Below are 24,552 nucleotides of genomic sequence, written 5' to 3'. Positions count from 1 at the left end.
AGAGCTCCAGACAGTAATGCAATACAAATGCATTTGAAATTTTACAGTAGGATTTGAGTAGCTGCCTTCAGGTCCTTTTCAACTGGACTGATTTCTATGTAGTCCTTTATCAGGAACTCCTAAAATTTCTTTTGCTAGAACCAGTATCAGAGGTGGCAGTTTCTGGCTTGTAACCATCTGTGCATTGTGGAGTACTTTGAAACTGCTGGTATGTGTACTGCTATTGGTAGGGGGGGGGAAAGAAATCATATTTGTAGCTGCTTTTTCTCCTGAATCTAATACACATATACCTACACAATTTAGAGCCTGAAAACTAATTCCATCTAGAATGACCTGGATTCTAGAAAGAAAGAAGGTAGAGAAGAAAGGAGGTATATTGCTAAAGAAATATAAACTGATGGAACAGATGGGAAAGACGGACTCTAGAAAAAGATCCTGTCCATTCTGCCTAGCTCAGGAGGGTGACAAGTACCAAACAGGCCTGTTGAGGGATGGCTTACTTGGAACGTCATATAAAACTACCCTGAGCTGGGAGGGGAGTGTCGCCAGTGTGCATTGAAAGCAGTTATAGCAGTCTGCTGTTCAACTGCACATAGCAGCAGATCAGTACATCTCTAATTATTATTTGTTTGGCTGGCTAAGCAGCACAGCATTTAAAACCTAATTTGTTGTATAATTTAATTTTAATTGAGTCTCCTATCCACACAGGACTCGTTAAGCTAGCTGTATGTTTCACTTGCTGTCTTTTTACATGGATACTATGGGAGAGCTGCAAGAGCTGAACCAATCGTTTGCTTGCACTGTGCTATCACCGAGGTGCAGTAATTCCTTGGTGTGATTGCAGAGGGATCTCTTGGCAAGAATATTTGGAAAATATGTTTTCTCAATGCCGCAATATAACAAAACAACTTCTTCCCTCAGCTAATGCTAGGTTTTACACAAAAGATTTGGTTGTTGGGCTTTTAGTTGCATCTCCCATGTGCTGGTATTTTCCTCTGCCACTCAGAGATAACAATTACTAGTCACTGTGAGCAGTAATAAAAACGAAGCACCATGACAATGCTTTTGAGTGATTGTAATTTCCACTGATGTGCCTCAATTCAAATGTATAAAAGGCATTAGTCCTCAGTGAGGACAAAGTTGAAAGTAAGCAGGGTATTTTACAGACAAATCCTTTTGGAGGAATGAAGACAGGCCTCAAAGAACCATTTTTTGGTAGTATTATTACTAAGTGAAGAGTTATAGACTAAGGTCAATAACACAAAGCTCTTAAGTACACACATCACTTTTGCCTTACATGTGTACCTACACTTTCTCCAGAACCGGGGCCCATGCGATTGAGAACTGTGAATCAATACTGTGCATTAGCTATCAGTTAAAACTGCAGATCCAAAACGCTTTTGTATTTTAATAATTTTGCCTGTATCAGTAGTCCCATGCAGGTCTATTGCACAGGCTGGTATTGCTATGAGATTCATGTGGCCAAGGGGATCTACAGGGTTTCCAGGGAAGTTTAAGATAAAAGCAAAATCTGAGAGCTGAAGCCTGTGAACCAAGTAGGAGTGCTGACCTCGGTTAGGTTGTGGAGTCCTTCAAGGGTCAGATCAAGAAAAGAAAGACTGATGCACAAGAAGTCTTGCAGCAGACCTTGAGGAAGAAGCTCCAACTATTTGGACGCGTCTGGCAGAGGAAAGGCAGCTGCCGGCTGGAAACCTGCCAGGCCCAGCCGAGCGGGCAGGCGCGAGGGGTGACTGCCTGAGATAACTCAGCCGTGAGGGCAGCGGGGACGGCAGCATGGAGCACGTGATGGGGAGAGACGGTGTCGCTCTGCGGGACTTCAGACCGGCCTAAGGTGGGAGCAGGATGCAAGCCAGCGAGAGGGTGATTTGGTTTTGGTCATTTTAGCTATCTGAGGTGGCTCCCAGTGGGATGGAGAAGGTGGGAAGACAAAGCAGGACCTGGGGAAACGAGGATGAGCGTGATGGCCCCACAGAGGCTGGGTTAGTGCGGCAGGGCCGGGAGCACCGGCCCTGCAGGCCCCGCTAGTGCAGGGCCACAGCAGATGGGGCTGCCGTTGGGGAACTGATGAGATCTTCCACTTGCTGTTTTGTTCAGGAGTTTTTGTTGCTGTTTTGGGTCTTTTTTTAGCTAGTTCACAAGCACCGTAGAAGATGACATTGAAATGAGGTGGTTGTTGGGGCAACAAAGCACAAAGTGATGATTCTTAAGGTGCAGAAAGCTCTGCTGCTTGCTCTTCTCCCCGATAACTGCAGGTTTTGGTTTGTAAGAGCCTCCTGATTAAAACTGGGGCTTCCCCCTCCGGGCATGAACCCCCAGCAACAAGCACTGATCCTGCCTCAGTGTTAACTTTCTTTCTCAAGTATGTCCCTCGAACAGCAAGTATGTTTTTTATTTAGCCGCTGCCGGAAAACACAATAACTCTTCAACATCGAAGACTTAACCATTGTTTTTCACTGTAAGTGACCGATTAAACAAGCTCTGCCAGCTGCCGGCACACACAACTCGCTGTCAGGCGCTCGATCCGCCCGCAACAAAGATGGCGGCGGGCGCCTTGTCCCGCCTGCGAGCCGGCCCGCACCCAAGATGTCCGCCGAGGCGTCTCCGGGGCCCAGACCTCGCTATCGCCCTTCTGTTCCCTACGTACGGCGGCGCGCCGCGGCCTCCCCGGAAAACGCGGCGCTCTAGCTCGCGTGGCTCGGTGGTGGGCGCCGGAAGGTCTGCCTCTCCCCGCGGTGCGTTCTCTATGGCCGCCGTGCGCCGCCTCCAATGGCAGGCCTGGCCCTGCCCAGCCCTGATCAGCTGATGGTGGCAATGTCTGTTGACAGGAGCCGCCTCGGCCGCGGGACTGGGTGTAAGGGCCGGCGCCGAGGGGAGGGGGGGCCGAGCCGGAGGGGGCGGGCGGAGGCGGCCGGGGGGGAGTGGGTGGGGGGCGCGGCACCCCCTTCCCTCCCCTCGCCGCCCCTCTCTGCCGGGGGAGCGGCGGGCGGAAAGTTGGGGAGAGAAGTGAGCGGAGGGAGGCCGCCCCAGCCCCCTTCCCCCTCAGGCGGGGAGCGGCCCTGTGGGGTGGGGGCGAAGGGAAGGGGGTGGGTTGGCTGCGGGGGGCCGAGTGGCCTAGCGGGAGGGCTCTCCAACTCCACACAAAAGGAAGCGGGCAGGGCACGGGCTGGGGGAGCCCCCGGGGGAGTGAGGGGCTGCGGGGCGGTGGCGCTCAGGGCCCGGCCCCCGGGGGAAGGAGGGGGCTGCCGGCCGCCGGCCCCGAGCGAGCCCTTTACCCCCCCGGGTGCTGTGTGATGGTGGGGTTTGGGTTCGCTTTGTTTGTTTTTGTCAGATGTGAATCCAAATGGAGCACTCGGAAGGAGGCGAGCAGAGCCAGCAGCAGCCCTGGGGGAGGCTGATCCGGCTGGGTGCTGATGAGGCAGAGCCGCACGTCTTGCTGCTGAAAAGAGAATGGACAATTGGTCGGAAGAAAGGTGGGACAGGGACACGCTGCGCTGGCGTAGGGCGGTGTTTGGGGGACAGCAGCGATCCCCCCTCCTGGCCTTTAAAACATCGGAAGGTGGACTGAAATTAGTTGGGCTTGGTGCTTTCAGCTGTTGGAGGTGCTTGCCAGGCGGTCCCTTATTCCTAATTTACCTCTTGGCGCTGTGTGAAGAGGAAGTTTTACACTGACATTTTCTTTTTTACCAACTTGTGACATGTGCACGTTTAAAAGTGAATATGCCTTTTAGGTTGTCTGTGACAGTTCATAGAAATAAGAAAAAACTATTGTTGGTTCAGAGGAGTTTCTCTGTGTGTATCAGTCCTGTTTATGTTCTCATTTCGTTTCTGTGGTTAAAATAAGTTGGAACTGCAATGCAAAATGCTTGTGCTTCACAGAAAAGAAAACGCCCACATAAAAGCCCTTAATTCTTCTGGCCGTATGAAGATTGCCAACAAGTATTGAAAGTTTCTCTGAGAGTGGATTTGAAAGCTTTATTCTCAGGATCTAGGGCTTTTACTACTTGCCTTTATTTTAAAGGATTTCATGCTTACTGTATTTAAAACAATCATTGCAGTGTTTTAATTGTTTTACTCTGCCCTGACAGCACTAATTTTCAGTTTCCTGTTCATCAGTTCAAGCTCTTTAACTGACCAGTCACATTCTGTAAATAGTCTTGAACAAACACCAGATGCTGTAGCTCTTTGAGAAATTTAGATAATGTATTGTAGGAAAAATGTTTCGCCTACTTAAATTTGGTAATATACATTTAGATTGCTTATCATTATCTAAGCTGTAGGTAAATTCTTCAAATTGAGGTCTAGTTGAGGGTTATCTTGCAGGAAAAAAGATGAATTTTTGTGTGTTCTGTTGCTTCCGTAACTGCTAATAGATTAATAAAATGAGTGGTTACAAGAATACCAAGCTTTGGGTCGTAAGTATTACTTAGAAAATCTTCAGGAGCATTAGAAATGGTTGTTCAGAGCGTTTTCTCCTTCGTGCTCCCATATGAAAGTCTTAACTCCATAGAATAGAATGGAAATGTTGGCATGTTCCTGAATAAAATTTGGTCTACTCACTTTCAGTGGGCTTCCTAGCATCACAAGTTGTGTGGCAACTGTTAACTCTGTAGCTGTTGATTGTTCCTTGAATATTAGGAGTAGACTAGTGATAAACTGTCAGCAGCATGTGTAGTGGCTACTACTTTCCTTCTGGATACCTTGTTCTTGCAGGCTGAGATACAGTGCACCCACGATGTGAATAGGTGGAAGTGAATTCCTGTGTGATATGATCTAGGTAATCCTGCTCCGGCAGGGGGATTGGACTAGATGATCTTTTGAGGTCCCTTCCAATTCCTAACATTCTGTGATTCTGTGTGTGATTCTGTGAATCATGTTTGTTAATTATAACTTTTGTGTAAGCAAGTACTTTGAGTAACTTGTGAGAAAGATTAATTGGGAATCTTGAGCATTGCCTTCAACATTCAATGTTAAAGTGAAGTAAAAATACTAGGTTTGCTCAGAACCCCCGAGTCATAGGCAGGAAGGTTTCTCTCATGTCAACATGGTCATTACACTACTCCTGCATGTCCCTAAATCTTAGTCTTGGATTTTTAATCTCCCTTCAGCTTTATTAATGTAACAGTGCTGTCAAGAGATGAGGAAAAATTTCCTATTTAAAAGCAAACAAAAGAAAAAGACTTTAAGATAGAACAGTGATACTCTCTTATTTATCAGCTGTTGGTTCCTACCACTTCCCCCCAATATACCGGGATGAAGCAGAAGTTAAATCCAATGAAAAAGTGTTACAATGATGTGGAAAAAGACCTGGGTGCTCTGTGATGTGTGCCTCTAGAATTTAGATTGCACACTTCAAATATGTGTGAATTCCTCTAGAGCAGAGTAATTGTGATTTGATTTCCATCTGTAAGGGCTAGGACTGGGGGGGGAAAGGGGAACTAAAACATCTTGAAATGGTTGAAATAAGCTTATATCAGCATTTGAGCTATCTCAGTGCTTGTATTTATGTTTCATATACTAGTCTGTGTTGCTGCCTATATGCCAGTAGAAGTTTTGAACTATTGCAGATGTACATGAGTCAGTTTGTTGTGCATTTATAGCCATGTAGAATGCTGATCTGTCTGTGTAATGTGTATTTTTAAGCATGCTGGAAAATCTTTCTTTTTAAGGTTGTGACTTATCTTTCCCTGGCAACAAGTTGGTGTCTGGAGATCACTGTAAAATCGTAGTGGATGAAGAATCTGGTCAAGTGTCATTGGAAGATACAAGGTTGGTTCTTCTGTGAACTTCTACTCTTATCTTCTTTTTAGTCTGTGAAGTAAAATCTTGTGTATTGCTCGAGGCATCAATAGTAATTTTTTTCTTTTTCCTGCTTTTACATCTAGGTTTGGGGATTTTTTGTCTCTTTCTAAATATTTTTCTCTCTATAGAGGAATTCATAGTCTACTGGATGAAAAATACTTTTGGTGTAATAGTTCTGTATCATATTTCTTTAGACTTGTAGAAAAAAAAGTGATGCCGGCATTCTTAAAAGCTCTAAGTATGAGTGTGCCTCATTTCAGGCACTTGTGTAGGGAAGAAAATACCTGCAATGATGATTTTAAAGCATAAAATAGATGTGGAGTAAAAATCTGTACTTGCTATACGTCTTTCTGGTACTTAAAATATCAGTAGTCTATATAGCATACATACTGTAGCAGTCTAGCAGTTGTGGTGGGCATGTCAGATGGAGATTAGAGCCTATTCAATCTAATTTAATAGTAAAAGATGTTTGTTAGATTTCTACTGTTGATATTTCAGTTTTGTTTTCCTTTGTTTAACCAGAATTGTTATTTTCTTTTGTGGATGTTTCTGTGTTGTTAGGGGTGTGAGAACTAAGGCCCTTAATGTAGAAAGATTTAAGCACATACCTCACTAGAACCACTGTTAAAAAAGCTAAGCTAATTTAGTGGAACTACTTTTTGTATTTAAAGTTAATTACATACTGCTTCACATACTGAAGGCCAGTGAACTTGCTATACTGGTGAGGCTGTTTCCTGTAGAGATCTAAGGCTACTGTGGGAGTACAAACAGAACTGCAGGGGTTATGGGTGGTTTCCAATGGTTTTTAGTTTCTTTTCTAGTTTCCTTTATAAAATTTTGAGATACGAATTTGAATGGAAGGGTATTTCTTAGGAGGAGATTGTAATCCTCTTCGAATTTTCATTTGCTTCATTTTTGACAGGATTTTTTTGTCTAAGATTGCCAAAAGCTTCTGGTTTATTACATTTCAAGAACCCTGTGACATTTTAAAATGCTTCTGTAAACCACATTCTCTTTCTGCCAGGTTATTGCAGTCAGTAAAGAAACAAATAATATTTTTTGTCCAGCTCCCCCCATTTTTCATGTCTGGAAGGCATTTTACCCAAAGGCAAAGAAGACACTTCAAAATATATTGATGTACATACATAGAGAGGAAATTTTCATGTTTGAGGTTTTGAAGGGTATCGTGTCAAATCCTTGTTCTAACATATCAGACTGCAATTAAATGTCTTGTTCTGGTAGCTCAGGTTTAGTATCAAATACCTGCTGAGCTTTTCACAAAAATCCCTCCAAGAATATTCTGAAAAACCTTTGAACTGTCTGATTGAATGGCATGCACATTTTAGGGGGGCACTGCCAGAATGTATGAGCTTTAGTTGATGTTTTTCTTCAGCAGAATTTTTGCACCTCTGCTCCTTTTCTGTCTTTTGATCAATTGGTAGCTATGTTGATATTAAAATGAGTCTTTTTCAGGGTGAGGAACTCACTTCCAGATATCTACAGTGCCTGTGGATTTCTTTTTATTTTATTTCCTCAAGTAAAAGAGAACATAGAGAATTATTCAGGTTGGAAGAGACCTCAGGAGATCATTTAGTTCAAACTCTGTCAAAGATGGTTCACCACTGGATTTGGACTAGGTTGTTTAGGCTTTCTCTAGTCAGGTCTTGAAAACCACCAAGGACAGAGGTTCTGTAGGCTCTTGGGGCCCTTATTCCAGACCTTAATTATCCTCAGAGTGTTGGTTCCCCCCCCCCGCCCCCTTCCCCTGGCATCTGTTTGAATCTTTCTTGTTTCAATTTATGACCTTTGTCACCTCAGTAAAGAACCTGTCTCTGTGTTCTTGGTAACTTCCTCATAGGTACTGGAAGGCTGCTCTTAGGTCCCCTGCTCACCAAGCCGCCTTCTCCCAGGCAAAATAAGCCCAGTTCCCCTAGCCCCTTAGCTCATAGGTCTTGTGCTCCAGCCCACTGGCCACGTTGGTGGCTATCTGCTGGACTTCCTTGAGTTTGTCAAGACCTTCCTTGTACTAGGTGATCCAAAACTAGATGTAATATTTTAGATGTGGACTAATGAGTTCCAAGTAAAGGGGAATAACAATCACTTCACTTGAGTTTCTGACTACACCCATGTTAATGCAGTCAAGTGTGCTGCAGGCCTTCATCACTGCCAGGGCACACTGCTGACTTAAGCCTAGGCATGAGTCCAAAGTGTGTGATCTTATGCTTAGTCATAAGATCCACCAAGAACCCTCAGTGGTTGGTCTCTAGCCTGTACTGTTGCAGGTGGTTTTTCCATCCCAGGTGTCTGACTTAGGGTTTGTCCTTGTTGAATGTCATGGTGTCCCCATCAGCCCATTGCTCTAGCCTGCCTAAGTGCCTCTGAATGGCAGCCCAGCTCTGCCCCTGCTTTGGTGTCATCTGCAAGCTTGATAAGGGTGTATTTCCTCTCCACTTCTAGGTTGTGGCTGGAGAAAATAACCAGGACAGATCCCTGGAGGGCTTATACTCCCAGAAGCTGTGGGATGGAATGCTAAATTTTAGGGAAAAATATCAGGCCTAGCTAGAATGTCTCGGAAATGGCTTATAATTGTCATTCTCCAATGTTATCCCAAATTTCAAGATGTTTCAAACAACAAATCAGGCCATGTTTGCTTATCATGGCAGTCTCAGAGCATAGCTGTAAATCTAAGCTTGAGAAACCGTCCCTAGTTTCAGTTGCATGTAGCTGGTAGAATTGGTTTAGACCAAGGTCATGATAATGCAAACTAAAGGAATTGTGAATGATGCAGAAACATTCCTGCTTTGTTTTTTTCCCCTACACACCCCCCTGAGGCAGAAGGTGCAGCCAGCATAAACTAACAAAGCCAAATTAAAGTTAATTTTCTGTATGATATATTAATGGCAAGGTGGGGCTTGTTACAATGATAGTGTAACAGAAAGGCTGCACCTATGGAGTACTACCAATTAGTTGCTTATGCATGTTACACTTCCATGTATCTAACAAAAAAGAATAAGGTCCTTTATGTGTTCTGCTTGCCTATGAGTTGGTATGAAGTATGGCTGAATCAAGAGACTAAACGAGTTGATACGACTAATTGCAGAAGACTGTCTGTTCTTTTGGGTCTTCCAATGTTAGTGCTGAATATCAGATGAGCTCCAAAAAAATCAAGCAGACTGAAAGAAGATTTTTGAATGTTTCAGTTGGCAATACAGCTGTCCAGAGTCCCAGAAAAATAGTGCAACATCAGCTTTTTCTTCTCTGAAGTGGAAAATAGTTTGGAAACATTGCTGTGGTCAAGCTCAGATTTTTCTGGTGAAGAGGAATGCATTGAAGGAGACAGCTAGTGTGGGACAGTTGAACTGAGTGGACTTTGTTTCTGTATTGTAGCTAAACCAAAGAATATAATCAAATATATGTAGACAGCCAACATTGGTTTTTATCTCCCTGGTAGCATAATGAGTTCTTGGATCTACTTTGGAAAGAATTACCATAAATTTGCAGGTGAAAGGAAATGTGTAGAGAACTCAAAATTATTGAGTAAATAGAAGTTTGGAAGTAAGAAAAGCCAAGAGTTTGCAAATAGTACAATGAAATATTCACAGACTCACCCTTTTTTGGGGTATGTATCTGCTTTATTTTTCAGACTATGCACTAGTTGCTTTATACTGCTTGAAAGAAAACAAATTATAGAAACTGACTTAACACAGTGGAGGCAGTAGTTGCCTTGCCTTAAGTAAAAGCAATTGTAAGATTCCCCATTTGAAATAGAAATTTTAAAGGCAACTAAGGTAATTCTTTAAAGGACCTCCTCTTGTTGTCTTCTAGGTAATTTTTTTAAAGGCTTCTAAGTAGTAAGTGATGTTTCAAAGCAGGAAAGGTGTATTTACACCCTACCAGTCAAAACTATTTCTGTGAACATTAAAAGAATGGAGACTGACACAGTACGGAAGGGATTCTGTAACTTACTAGAATTCAAAACTCATTTCAATTTACAGTGTGTTCAGGTTAATATGCATTTAAATAGCAGATAACTTCTAAAACTGTTAACCCAGAAGTTTTACAATAAATTACATTATTTTCCTGGATGGATGCTAGTAATTGTATCCTAGTCAAGGCCTGACTTTTTTTCCTTCCACTCTTTAGAAAAGTGACATTGGGACTTTTTGTGACATTGTTTCACACCGCAGGCAGTTTATATGTTAGTACTGTTTTTCTTCTCCACTTCAAAAATTATACAGCCAGTTAGTATCAATTCAATATTAAGTCCTAATGAATGGCCTTCATATTTAGGATTCTCATTGTACTTACTACTTATTTTATGAAGATCTTACTTTAATTTGAAACATCAGAGGAATGTACAAATGTCATAATTTATCATGTGTGTCTCGTTAAAAAATACCCACAGCATTAATCCGATATGTTGCCCTATCTGTTATATGCCTCATGCTAAAGCCTGAAACTGGAAATGAAAGACTAATACAATTATCTGGGGTAGCTGGATGTTTTGTTCCCTTTGATTATTGGCTGAGATGTAAATACAACTACTTCAGTTCGCTAATGTTTTTAATAAAAGCTTATGGTTTTCTGTGTTAAGTGGTATGAGTTTATTCCTGCCTCATCTGGGTCCATGGATGCCAAATAATTTATTAGTCTGCTCATTGAAGTCTGTATAACTGTGCAGAACTGAAAAGATTTGGCTGTTTGTAGTCAATTTGACAATTAGGGTCTTGGGCAGCTATTTCTGCAGCTTGCCTTGTGAGACCAAGCACGAGTGGTTACTAGATGTGTGGTGGGTTTGTTGTTTTTTTTTTTTCCTTTTTGCAAGAATGCCTCACTTGAGTTATTGTCCCTCATAACCATCTCAGAACTTGGCAGTCAAGACAGAGCAGCTTCATAAAATATATTGTTGCAACATCTTTTCCTGATGTTTAGTGAACTATTGGGACTAGGAATTGCCTGTAGAAGCTAAACCTCAGTAAGAGACAATTCTCGTTACTTGAGTTTAGCTCCAAAAGAAGGCCTAAAACACTTAATGGCAGATGGGAGATGCATGCTTTGTTTTGCCTTCTGGAAAACTAAGGAGGTCAAATTTGATGTTTCCTAGTTTTGTTAAAGGACCTCTTACAGGTTTCAGGGATTGTTATAAGCTTTACTGTTTCTTTGACAATTGAAGGAGGTGCAATTTTTGCTTCGACATAAATCTTTTTAATATATTATCACTAGTATCAATGTTAAGTTAAAAATGAGTATAGTTTCTAACAGACTGACTAAAATTATTTTTTTCTCTTAGTTGGTGAACTTTGGCCTTCTTTTAGTGATGTCTCTGTTCTGCTGGTTCATGGGTGCTCATGTCTTTCAGGCTAGTCAACATCTGTATGCCTGAGCTAAAAAGGCAAGCTTGAAATAGTTTTCTTGCTTATAGGAGAAGCTTGAAGATTCTTTAATAGAGCAAATATTGCTGTGACCCAAAGATTTTTGTTTGTTTCATGATGTTTAAAGTATCATTTTTATTATTTTGTATCTAGTTATTTATGTTGGATTAGTTGATTCAACTATGTAGATAGTGAAAGCAGTGCAGAGGTAAGAGCAAGAACTGATGCCTTGATCAAGTCTTGCTGTAGTGATTCAAAAGGGCTTGCTTTTCCTTTTGTCTTTTTAATGTAATGCTTTTGACTTTGTATCCAAAAAGATCAACAGTACAAAGTTCTAGTTTTCTTTCTCTGATCATGTTGCTAAACGACAAGATATTTTTCCAGGTTGATTTTTAAAAGAAAAAGAATGAGAAGGGAAGATATTTATTTCTAAATAACCATCCCTCTCCTCTACAGACAAACCTGTCTGTTTGAGGAAGGCTGGGTTGTGTCCTGGGCACAAGTGGTGACTTCCAGGAGGTGGCAGCAAAGGTTTGCTGTTATTTCATGCAGCAGCTTGCTTTGCTGAGGGGAAGAAGCAGATTTTTATCTTCTTTTATATTTGGTACTAATTACTGAGATTTTGAATCACAGAAGTCTGAATTTCTAGAATGCTGCAACCCTGAAAAAGGCATATCGCAACTGAGCTGGAATTATTCGATACTTGGGTAACTTGGTTATAAAAAACTTAATAGCTTGTGTATAAAACATCATCCATAGTGAAAGAGCAGAGATACCTCCATTAATCAGCAATGCTCTGCATTTTCCTCTTCCTCAGTTTAATTTCTTCCATGAGTCTTGGAGTTTTTATCAATATCAAAAGCATTCATTCCAACTTGTCTTTTAATTATGGATAACTGTTTTTCCACCTTACTAACTTCTCACTTTTGAGTTGCAAGCAGTCTAAGTAACCCTGGAATTTTAGGGTTTTTACTATTTGAAGCAAGAGGGGAGAAAAATTAGTGCCACATAACATCCCTGACTACAGGAAAAGTTCCTTTGTCGCAGAATGTCTTAGGAGATCCCCAGTGTTAATTGTAAAACATAACCTAGAACTTTTTGAATAGAACTCCTATTGCCCTTTCCTGTTTTATACTTAAAGGGTGGAGATTATTGTATGAAAACAATCACCTAATTATTTTGAGACATTGGCCAAATGACAGGGATCTTTTGTCTGTCTGTTTGTCAGCTACCCTCTCTCTACCAGAAGCTGCAAATGAGCTTTGAAGTCCTAGTAGCTCTGCACTTCTGTCTTTGTGACAAATTTTTTATTTGTTTCTGGACTTTTTTTTTGATCCTGGCTTACATTTTTTTGAGAGCCAGTAGTTTTTCTTCATTAAAAGTATCCTGTGTTTTCCCTTCCTTCTCCCATGTAATTATGAAAACATTTATGCTGTTTTCTTTCTCTTTGCAGTACTAATGGAACAGTAATTAATAAACTGAAAGTGGTGAAGAAGCAGACATACCCTTTACAGACTGGGGATGTGATCTATGTTGTTTACAGAAAAAATGAGCCAGAGAACAGTAAGTAAATGATTGTTTTTTAAATGGCATGCTTAGTCATTTTTTTGAGTCACGAGAGAAGAGAAATATCAGTACAATTAAAAAAGAATTACTCAATTTTAGGACAAATAATTTGTTAATGTTTAAAAACAAGTTTCTATAGAAGAGATCATGGATGTGCCAATTTTTACAGGGACAAGTGTGAGCAACTGTATGAAATTAAAATGTGTCTAGAAGTAGTTTTGGAAGAACTAATGCATGGAATGTTAACTAATGAGGTTCTGATTACATGCCCAGTGCTTCTTTTAGAAGTCAAATTGCTGGGGTAGTTGGTGTTACTTTATATATCACATTGAAACAATTTTTGGCACCAGAAGGAAAGGCTGCAAAAGCTTTTTGGCTTGTGTTGGTTTTGTTTTGTTCTGTTTTGTTTTTAAAGGGGTAAGAGGCAAAATGGGGGGGAGGTGGGGAAAGCCCTATAGTGAAAGTAGAATTAGTAAACCTAGAAGAATATTTGTGTGGCCTTGAAGAAGAACCATGCCTCACATGCCTATAGTTCTTTTCAGGAATTCTTTTCAGGATGATGCAATTGAAATAACATAATTAAGTTTAAAAAAAAAATAAATAAAAATTAATGGGGGTCCGTCCTCAAAGGTTTTTAAATAAGATAAGCTATTGTGGGCAGGAAGTAATTTTCTTTCATGTGTTAACTGGGTAGAAGTCAGGGACTAAGGTTTAGGGGTAAATGCTCAGTTTTTGCAATGGAACGAAATTAATAAAAGATTTCATGAATGATCTATGTTGACATCTGTCTTAAAGATGTTCATAAATGATTTGGGAAACTATAACTATTGAGGCAGCAAAATTTTCATTTCATACCTTTTCATTTCATACTATTTCATTCAGTTATACAGGATCATTAAATCCAACACTGACTTAGAAGATTTACAGAAAGAATTTAATTGCTCATTATTATGAAATGACAGTTGAGATTCAACTTTGATAAACAGAGGGGAGAGAGGGAATGGGCAAGTTGTGCCCCAGCTGATTGCTCTGTCCATTAGCATGCAATTCTTTTAAGTGTGAAGTATGTAATATTTAAATTTGAGCAGAGAGCACTCACTTTCTGGAAAAGACTTTAGATGAAAGAGGCATTTTAAATGTTAATTCTAATTATGTATTTGATAGATCTGAAGTGGAACTTTAAGGTGAACAGACAGACTTTGTATGGTCATAAGCTTCCCTATTGTTGTGAAGATAATGATGTACTGGGAGATGGAAGGGTGTAGTATTAGATACATTTACAGGATGATGTTTAATGTAAAATTGTAAATACAGTCTTTCATTTTCATATAGTAATAGACATATGAACTGTTAATCTAAAAAATTCTACACATACACATACTCACTACTGAAATACTTCCTTTATGAAGCTGCTGTTAATTTATATACAGACAGATCAGACAGATTTATGTTGTCTGACATAAAAGTTACAAGAAGCAGTGATAAGCTATATTTGTCTGTCTGTACAGCTTGTTTATCTCACAAATCCTTTCTAAGGTGGCACTATTGCAGTTGATGCTACTTAGAAGAACTCACTTATGTGAATTTTCCAGGTACTTTGTAATGAATTCTCAATGATTTCTGTTTGGGTTAACAAGTATTTGAATTACCAAGCCTCTAGTTTTGCTTTTTCAGCTTGTCCATCTTCAAAGACAGAGAGATAATTTAGATTTGGTATGCGTATTTGGATTCTGGGTAGTTCTGAAGGAGACTTTTGATCTCTAACTCTAACTTTTGTACTCTAACTTTTGATCAGAAAAAGGGTTGCTACAAACTAGGAGAGTCCTATTTGCTTCTAGGTGGCTGGAGATGAAAATAGAGTAGCAAGTTAGGGGAATCTTTGGAACTGTATTAGATTGAAGTAGAATGGAGAAAAAAGGAATATTATCCAGTTGATTTTTTTAATAGATACTAAATTAGTTTCTGGATTAAATTTATGGCATGTCTTAATCTGTATTTTTGAGAGTTCATGTATCTCACAAAGAAACAAAATAAAATTTATTGAAAAAGTTGAGAAGTGAGCTCAGAAATAATAAGCCACTTTGAAGAACTTTCATTGAAGTATCAGTAAAAATACAGTTTGTTCTGACACAGACCAGATTTGGGGTTTAAGAAATGACTACGCCTCTGGTTCCATGGCTGGCACAAGTTAAACATCACACAAAAGCTGCTCTGCCTGGTTTCCTAGGAAGAAAAGATCTTGCTGTGCTGTTCCTAATTGCCTCCTAAGTAGGAGTATTAACATTGTACTATAGAGGTGACCCCTCATTTGCTTCTTCCATTGTCAGACACTTTGGGGAAGCAGCTGCTTGTGAAGAGAAGTTGTTTATGTGAGATTAAAGTTAGTGAAGTTTTGTTCAAAGATTCTGTTCAATATTTTTTTCTCTCTTTCAGATGTTGCTTATCTTTATGAATCCTTAAACACAAAACATGATGCAACTCAAGAACCAGTAGGTAAGGAAGTAATTCAAGATGCATGAAGAGGAGCTAAGCTTCAATGACTAATGTAACCCTCTTGAGAGAGTTTGATTCCTTGGAATTTTGAAGCCATGATTTGGTCACACAGATCTTTTTCTTTCCTTTCCCTTCTTCCAACTGTAGAAGTTAATGTAGAAAACCAATGCCATGTGACCAAAGATACCTCAAGTACAGGAAGAAGTAATGATGAGACCCAAATTACCTCATCACCATCAGCTACTCAGTCTTGCTATGAGGAACCACAGCCATCTACTTCTGCATCTAACCTCTTTAATGCTGCTTCTACCTCTCTTATTGAGTCTGCATCTGTTCAGCAGGATAACCCTTCTACATCTGGTAAGAATTGTGTCAAGTATTTAAAGTTTGATATCCCATCAACTGTTACTCCAGTTTTTAATTTTAACAGATTAATCTCTTACTCCTGTCTGGGTCTTTAGCTTTTGCTTTGTTAGGTTCTTGTGAAAATACCAGGTGGATATGTGCATTTTAACTTTTTCTCTCTGAGTAGGCAGGGTAAATCCTTGTGGATGATTAAGGCAATTGTGAGAATTGCGTATGCTCAGAGGGGCAGAAAATGCACGTAGATCCCACACTGTTCTGTCTTTACAGTATGGTTTTATAGTGGAGCACTGGTGAAAACTTAGCAAATCTATGTGGCTCATATAACTAAGTAAGTAGATATGAATGCTTCTGCTCATGCAATCACTCTGAGAAACTACTCTAATTGTGACTGTTACTGCTGCCAATCACCAGTCCCCTTTCCCTTGCTTAGAGCTCTAATGCCAAAATATACCACATGGATCCCTAGTCTAGTATCCGGTGTTATGTTGGCAAGTGTAATACCACAATGCTGCCTGACTTTTAAAATAGAACTGGAGCAAGGGCGGCTTTCTAGAAAATTGCATTTGTCAACAGTTCACTGGGACTTTTTAAACATGCTCCTATGAAAACAAAGCTTTGCCCCCTCCACTGTGATCCTAACCTGTTACGTATGATCAATATTGCATAAATCCTCTGCCTGGCATCTTTGTCAGGAAGACCTGGTGTGGATAATAGCCTTATGAATAAATACTCTACGATTTAAAGAGGAATGGGGATTTTAAGTAGGGTTACACAACTAATAGCTTCTTTTCCCTCTGTCTTCCAGTTAGTCAGATTGGCTCAGAATGCATGTAGTACAGATGCAGTACAATGCAGACATTGTTTTTTTGTTCCACTTATTCAGATGTTTGTATTGATGTGTGTGCATCATCAGTGTTTGAGTACCTGTTGTTTTCACATGTCCCATATCTGTAAGCAGCTATGTTCATGTTTCTGGTTTTATTTTGCAGGATCACAATCCTCAGTTTTCACTCCTGTGCCTGCTTTCCCTATCTTAGAATCTGTGTGTCTAAGAGCACTGCATGACGAACAAGAAAAGCTGGATATGAATACTGAAACTTCTGCAATCACTTCGGAAATCATTGACAAAGAAAAAGCAGAATCAGATTCTCAAAGGACAGGGGAGGAGGAAGGTTTGGAACCTGCTAAGAAGAAACTAAAAGGAGGCTAGTATAGTACAGTATTGCACAACCTACCCTGCATTCTTTTAATATTATTGTTGAAAGTTAGTTTAAAAAACTTAATTAGAAACCTAAAGCTATGGCCATTTTTCATAGAAGCCCAGTGAGATTAACAGAAAGATAAGGATCTGTGCTTATTTTTCTTTATTAATATGAAATAAATTCAAAATGCACACATATCAAACCTGGAAGGTCTTGAAAGGTTATGTTAGTAGGGCATAAGTAACTTTTTTCCTCCTCACAATGTTATTTTATGTTTTAGTATTGTATTAAATAAGAAAAGCAAAACTCCCCTCTCACTCCCCTGCCCCAAATTGAGTCAGGTCAGGTGTCATCAGTCCTTCTTCAGTTTGTTTCTTGCTTCTTATTGACTTGATTTCTGGTCCAGTGAAAGTAATATCTTCAGTAGCAGAAGCTGTTATGTGTAAAGCAAGAACCTTTAGTGGGACCATTGTCAGTGAACAGTGAATCAGTGTATATCTTTCAGGTCTTTTTTTAACATTAAAAAAAAATCTAAAAAGCTTCAAGAACTACATACTGTGGAATCTTCTGTTTTTGTAGATGAAGATGCTTGTCCAAATCTTCCACCAGCAGCTCCAAGTGAATGCATAATTAAAGTTGGCTCTGAAGATGCAAAAACATCAAATGTGAAACCAGATAAGATGGAAGAAACATTAACTTGCATTATCTGCCAAGAACTGCTGCATGACTGTGTAAGGTATGTGTGATTGACAAAAGCTGTAATCATGTGGTAATAATATATGAAGTTCAGTGACAACCGTTTGAGGAGGCCAGGATATTTAGGGTTTTCACAAGCCCTTCTGAGTCCCTTCCCCCCCGCAACAATCTATATAGTCAAACCAATGCTAAACAGTTTTTTGAGTGTTATGAATGTATCTGAAAAATGAAAGATTTGTGGTTTGACTCCATTTCTTTCATTGTTTTCATGTCTGCGTTTTCCAGCTTGCAGCCTTGTATGCATACTTTTTGTGCTGCCTGCTACTCAGGATGGATGGAAAGATCTTCTCTATGTCCAACTTGTCGTTGCCCAGTAGAACGTATTTGTAAAAATCACATACTGAACAACTTGGTTGAAGCTTATCTGATTCAGCATCCAGGCAAGTTGAACAGTGGGTGTAACAGAATCTGATGTATTTCACACATTAGCTGCGTAATTGATGTATGCACAGACTGTTGTCTATTAAATTTTTGTGTATGTATTATTACTCTGTTGTTTTCTCTGATGTGGCTGTAAGAAAACAAGTGCATTTAATATGACATAATAAATTGTAATATTTCAAATACCGTGTGGGAATTGAAGGTGATTTAATACCATAACTGAGTATGCTAAGAATTCTTAATTTTATTTTGCTGCTTAATCATGAGAAGGTTATCAATTTTATCAAATAGGGGACACTGACTGATTACGCCACCTAAACTCAGACACGTCTGAAAAATACACTGAAATATGGATTTAATTAACTTTGATCATGGCCTCTTGAAAACAAAACTTAAGTTGCCTGATACTACTCTTCCATTAACAGAGAGGGGAATTTAACTAAGATCTTCTAGAACTCTGTTATCCTAAAACAAGTTTTATAGAAATGAAAACACAATAATCGTAACTGTGTTAATAAAGTAGGGTGGGGATAAGGGATGTGAGCTATTCTTTTCTCTTGAAATTTGAATTTGGTTCTCATGCCAGATAAATGTCGTAATGAAGATGATGTACGTAGCATGGATGCTAGAAACAAAATTACTCAAGACATGTTGCAACCTAAAGTGCGGAGATCTTTTTCAGACGAGGAAGGAAGTTCTGAAGATCTGTTGGAATTGTCAGATGTAGATAGTGAATCTTCAGATATCAGGTATGTCTGTTTAAGTTGTGCACTGAATTACATTTACTTAAGTTTGAATGCACAAACCCACAAACTGAGCTAGTTTCACAAACACTGTTATTGCTGGTAGTGTTTCCATGATCATTGCCAGAATGAATCTTATTTTTGCTTTCAGGTAAGTTCATTCTTAGCAGTAACTATCTTGGCTATTCTACTGGCCGTCCTACTGAACCTTGAGCAGTCAATAAAAAATAACTATAATTAGAACTTCCTGGAAGTCCAGCAAGATTCAGTTAATGACCAACAATTCTATCCTGAACTGTGCAACAGCTTCATGCGAGATATGTGAAATTACCTTTTCCAATTATGTTGCTTTAGAGAAAACAGGTTTCTGGCTAAGCTTTTGTCAGGAGATAAAGCAGTCCATGACCCTATGGGTGCAGCTGCAATGATTGTACTTTCTTATGTGTCTGGAATGCTGCTTTCACCAGGTGTATGGTACTGAAGCAGCTGATGCTTGACCTAGGGATTCCCAGGCACCAAAATATCTCCTCTTTATTTCCAACAGCAAACATTTTTTGCTATATGTCTAGAGGGGAACAGAAAAACTCTGCCTGGAGATAATTATTCCAGCTTTGTTCCTCTCTTCCTTGTTCATCTCACTTCCAGTCACACCGCTCTTTTTTTTTCTTTTCTTTTTTTTTAAAAAACTATTTATGGAATACTACAAAATACAAAGTTTTTATCTGTTACAACTACAGCAGTCCTCACAGCTGTGAGGTACTGAGTTATGTAAACTTCCATATGTTACTGGACGAAGAAGTTCCAAATTTGAACTTTGAAAGTATGACCAACCCTGTCTAGCACAGGGATATGAGTTATATTCGCATTTGTTTGGTGTGATTTCCTATGACCTTATTTTATTCTTTCAGTCAACCATATATAGTATGCAGACAGTGCCCAGGGTATCGAAGACACTCTGTTCCAACTCTGCCTGGTACAGGCCAAGAGACAGAAGCAGGAGGAATGCAAGCACTGGGAGATGCGCCATCTACATCAGCCAACTTCCCTGCTGGTCAGTGTCATGAAATCTTCTCAGTAGTATGATACTAAAATACTACAACTCGTACACCCGTTATGAACTAAGCAAACTCACTCTCATAGTGCTATGAGAGTAACATCACTTCACATAGGTGCCTTTGCAAATATCATGAGATTTGACCATGGGTTTTTTGTGGTTGTCCAAAATAGATTGCTGAAGGTTGATAGTTCTTAAACTGTTCTACGTATTGAAATATTTTACATACCTACGTAGTGTAGAAGTCTGAATGCCATTTTTTCTGCTCTTTTGTAGTATCTTTGTAAAAATATTGTTGCTTGCTGGTTACTTCCAGATTTTTATGTTGCTAATATTCGCTAAGATTCCTAGTCCAGGTTGCAGTTGTGTACATTGTTCGGACTATCCTTTTTTTTTTTTTTTTTTCTGTTTTTAACTTATCTAGCTGTCCAGGAATACGTGTGTCCTGCTCAAGGAAGTCATGTAATATGCACCTGCTGCTTTCAGCCAATGCCTGACCGAAGAGCAGAGCGTGAACAGAATCCTCATGTTGCTCCTCAGCAATGTGTGTACTTTTTTTTTTTTTTTTAACCTTGTCTGCAGAAGTAAATCTCCCCTTATTTTTAATTAAACTTAAGTTTACTTTGAAGAGTGTTCTTTATCTGAATATTCTTTATCTGGGACTTTTGTAGTGACAGCATGAAAGAATCTTCCCTTATAAAATTTATTATTCCTCTATAGAATGTATTTTAAATCAGAAAGTTGTACTTTTTTTAACCAAGTTTATCAGAGCTCTACTGTTACTGATTTATAAGAACAATAACTGTTGAGTTTTGTTGTGTGCAGGTCCTTACAGGGGTTTTCTTTGTTGTTGTACAGGTACAGTTTGTCTGCAACCCTTCTGTCACTTATACTGGGGCTGCACTCGGATGGCATGTTTTGGCTGTTTGGCACCATTCTGTGGTATTGTGGAATAATCTGTTTCTTATGAGCCTGCTCACTTTGCAATAATGTCTGTCTGTCTTGAACTTTAGGTAATTTAAGAAATGTAATAGATTAGTTTGTAGCACAATCAAGCAAAAGGAAGCAAAGGCTGTGTCCTCACATCACAAACATAAAAGATTATTGGGTGGTGTGTGTGTTAACTTCGAGAGGATTTAACTTCTTGTCTTCATACTGTATTGGGTTTGAAAACTACACTTGTTAAGCACAATGCTTTCCCATATAAAAAAATACGGGGTATTTCAGCCTAGTAAGAGAATCATACAAATCAATGCAAGAGCAGTGAACATCTGATGTTAACTGATTAGAAAAGAACCTTACCCTCTGAAACATGCAGACTTCTGAAACTCCAGGTTTTAGACATTTTTTTTTTAATAAATTAGAACAGATGAAGTGACCTGGCTGTAGTTTGAAGCTAATGGAATATGCTTTAATAGTGCTGTTAATTTGTGCAGATTAGTAGTAGTGTTTGTAGACTAAAGGTGAAATTGTAAAATCTCAGTGTCTTGTCTTTGATTGCCACTAGAAGTTATATATCACATGCTTTAGCATATGTTGAATGCAGTCATTTACTTGGTGCTCATATGACTCTATGCACATTATTCGGGAATAGAAGGATCTTCAGAAAATGTGTGAGGACCATGGGGTTGGGGGAAGAAATAGTAACTTCCTTCTTCTTGTTCTGATTAGAAATAAATCTTGGTGATAAGTGTTTAGATGGAGTCCTAAATAACAACCACTACGAGTCAGATATCCTAAAGGTACGTTTAAAAATCATTATGTATGATGCATAATAATAAATGTACAAAGTTTAAGATGTGCTCACTAGTGAAATGATAGTGATGTGCTGCCCAACAGTTACAGTGGCAGCATTGTGTCACTTGCAGCACCTATTCTAAAAGGCAAATCTAATGAACCCCAAACGTTCAGCTGGACCAAAGTTATAATTACTGTGTCTAGACTGGAAGTATTTTGGGGTAATAATTTGGTCCTTTCAGTCTCTGTGTAAGAGGGCATCATATTCTAAAGATGCATTCCATTTAGCATCAGCTCTTCCTGTACCACCCAAATTAACTACAATAACAAATAAATCACTTTCATGCAATCCTGATTTCTCCAATATGTATGTCTGACAAGTGCCAAGAAGGCCAAAATTCTAGACATAACTTCTGAATTTAAATTACTGATAGACACACTGTAGAATTCAGATATGTTTGGTTCTTAAATCATCTTAAGAATTTTACTTGTGTGGAGTATTTGTTAGGAAAGACAGTTTCTACAGTCTAAAGCGTTCCACCAAAATATTAATTAAAGAGAAATATAATTCACTAAAAATATACCAGGAAAACAAGACTTGTTAGGTATTTTTTTTTCCCAGACAAGTTATATTTCACGTTAGCTTGCATGGAAAATATTTTGCCCATACCATAACAAGTTTATCTAAATTAGGTAAACTGGATGAAATCTTGTTTTAAGGTGAATGAGACTGTGACTGAAATGCATCTATTTGCATTCTTTTGGCAAAAGTAGAAGCCTTCTGAAAAAAGGATACTGAGTGGAAGGTTTTATTAATGATCTGAAAGTATCTTGCTAATTAAGTTAAAGGTATTTAATTTTTACTTGTAATCAACATCAGCCCATTTTGAAAACCTAGTTAGATCTAGATTTGGAAATATTAGAGAGTGAATGGCTTAGTCACTTTTAATGTTGGAGATTTGTCTAGATTAAACACTGAAATTGCTCTTTTCAGGATTACCTGGCATCCAGGGGTTTGACATGGAAAAATATGTTAAACGAAAGTCTCTTAGCTCTTCAAAGAGGAGTTTTTATGTTGTCAGGTATGTGTTAGGTTCATTTTTGTCCATGTATAACTCTTTGTCTATATATAACTCAGTAATATTATCAAGAGGTTTGAAGTTCTGTGTACATAACCAGTGCCATCATGACATTTTTGTTAAATCTGATTTCTCAGGCCTTACACTGACATCATGTACAAACGTTTTCTCCCCAGATTACAGAATTACTGGGAACACAGTGCTTTGCTACTGTTGTGGCCTTCGCAGCTTTCGAGAACTTGCCTACCAGTACAGGCAGAATATTCCTGTTGCTGAATTGCCAGGTGGGGATTGGTTCACACAGTAAGGGGGGAAAAGTCATTTAAAGAGTTAAAGACAGTTTCATCCTTGTATCCTTGTATTTTTAGCACCTTCATGAAGCCCAATGCAAATCTCTTTGCAAGGCTAATATGCTGATTGGCTTTACTTGTCAGCTGCTAAGTTTGCATATAGTTATTGTCAGACTCCCTAATGGAATCTTTTCTTTCAGTATGATTTCTCATCTGGAGAATAAATATATCTGCATAGTGAAAAGAAGAATTCAATAAAATCCAGATATAGTCAACAGGAACTAGTTGCTGTAATTTAATTTGTTTTCCCATTTAAATACATAAAATGATGCACCTCCTGAACAATTTCACATTTTACCAGCTCTCAACTAGGAACAAGAATGTTTTCATAAATTAATTCTAAATCTGTTTGCATTTACAGTTTTTAGTATAAAATAGCATGCAAACAACTGTGCCTCCTTCAATCTCAAATCTGTTGGGAACAGAAGCTCATTCAACAGCCTACTTTTAAATGTTACTTTTGTCCATCTAGTTCCTGTTGTTAGCCACAGCTTCTCTGTCATTAACAGTTGAGAACTCTGCTGCTGTGCATGAGAGACATTCAGTCTACCTTGTTTCTCCTTAGCATTGCTTTTCATTTTAGTATAATGGCCTCCTGGACAGCTGAGTTATAATGTATGTAAAAGTGGGGGAAAACCAACAAACTCTACCCAAATTAATACATTTCCATATGAAAGAAAAATTTATCTAGACATATGCCCAGTGTCTTAAACTGTGAAGTCCCTCTCTGTTAAACTAAACGGTAAAATTTCAGTTGACAGCACGGAGAACCAAATCCTTTCATCATAAGTCTGCATGAGCCTAATATTCAGAATGAATTTTTTGTCCTTCACTAAGTTTTTGCTTTGTTTCTAGAAAGGTAAACCAATATAGTTTACAGTAGTTTCTGGCCAATCATGTCTTGTTTCTCTATAAAGCCTTGCTCTGATGAGTAGCCACCATTAGTAGTGGCTTAATAATCTACATCACCTTATTTAATGACTTCTGTAATAAATGTAGCATTTCATTTGCTCTTTTTGTAGTGACTGTCACATCACGTCCTGACTGCTACTGGGGACGCAACTGTCGAACTCAGGTCAAAGCACATCATGCCATGTAAGTTACACAATTTATAAAGTGGGTTTGGGTTTTGTTTTGTTTTGTTTTAAAAAAAAAAAACAACAACAACAACAAAACCAACCTTTGAAGTGCCAGAATTTGCATGAGTACCACTGTTGCAGCATAAGCAAAATTGGGTGAGCTTTGGGGGTGTTTTTTGTCATTTTTGCTTTTAACACAGCTTTGAAATGAGCCCTTTGTGCATGTCAGAAGGGCACTGCTAGCACTTGTAAGTTGATGTAACCCATTGCTGACACTTCTTGAGTCTTGTTTTCCACCTGCAACTCCCCCTTCATTCCTGTTCTTCTCCTACTGAAGCAGCTTCTCATTTGCTCGTGTCTGGGTGCTTCTTAAAAACACTGTATAGTCAATAATTAGCCCTGTGCAATTTGAAACTGTGAGAGAGACTCTTCCAGTGAAGTGGAACGTACTTCGAAGCAATAAATTGGTAGGAATAATTTGTAATAAAAGAAGCAAGAGAAGTTTGGAACATGTAACATTAGGAACCTGGTGTGGCTTAGCAGTTCCTGGTTTT

At 39.1% G+C, this 24,552-nt stretch overlaps 1 protein-coding gene across 4 annotated transcripts in view; it reads left to right on the top strand.

Moving 5' to 3' along the window:
• The first annotated feature begins 1,773 nt into the window (after positions 1-1,773).
• The window catches only part of CHFR (checkpoint with forkhead and ring finger domains), a 28,384-nt gene continuing 5,605 nt past the window's right edge, over positions 1,774-24,552 (top strand). For 2 of the 4 annotated variants that reach the window (XM_068412307.1, XM_068412310.1), the window contains exons 1-17: positions 2,790-2,872; positions 3,350-3,491; positions 5,688-5,787; positions 12,646-12,755; positions 15,192-15,251; positions 15,399-15,611; positions 16,607-16,822; positions 17,399-17,555; positions 17,801-17,955; positions 18,543-18,705; positions 19,608-19,750; positions 20,178-20,297; positions 20,612-20,695; positions 21,425-21,495; positions 22,485-22,572; positions 22,746-22,853; positions 23,942-24,014. In XM_068412307.1, coding sequence (XP_068268408.1) covers positions 3,362-3,491; positions 5,688-5,787; positions 12,646-12,755; positions 15,192-15,251; positions 15,399-15,611; positions 16,607-16,822; positions 17,399-17,555; positions 17,801-17,955; positions 18,543-18,705; positions 19,608-19,750; positions 20,178-20,297; positions 20,612-20,695; positions 21,425-21,495; positions 22,485-22,572; positions 22,746-22,853; positions 23,942-24,014 — 1,991 coding nt within the window. In that variant the 5' untranslated portion in view covers positions 2,790-2,872; positions 3,350-3,361. Of the gene's footprint in view, positions 1,853-2,789; positions 2,873-3,349; positions 3,492-5,687; positions 5,788-12,645; positions 12,756-15,191; positions 15,252-15,398; positions 15,612-16,606; positions 16,823-17,398; positions 17,556-17,800; positions 17,956-18,542; positions 18,706-19,607; positions 19,751-20,177; positions 20,298-20,611; positions 20,696-21,424; positions 21,496-22,484; positions 22,573-22,745; positions 22,854-23,941; positions 24,015-24,552 lie in introns of those variants that run through there. The other 2 variants (XM_068412308.1, XM_068412309.1) reach the window with 2 other exon arrangements.

Source organism: Nyctibius grandis, chromosome 14 (assembly GCF_013368605.1).
Source record: "Nyctibius grandis isolate bNycGra1 chromosome 14, bNycGra1.pri, whole genome shotgun sequence".
In the NCBI taxonomy this organism is placed as follows: domain Eukaryota; kingdom Metazoa; phylum Chordata; class Aves; order Nyctibiiformes; family Nyctibiidae; genus Nyctibius; species Nyctibius grandis.
Note: the sequence above shows the minus strand (reverse complement) of the source record. Positions and strands in the feature narration are given on the sequence as shown.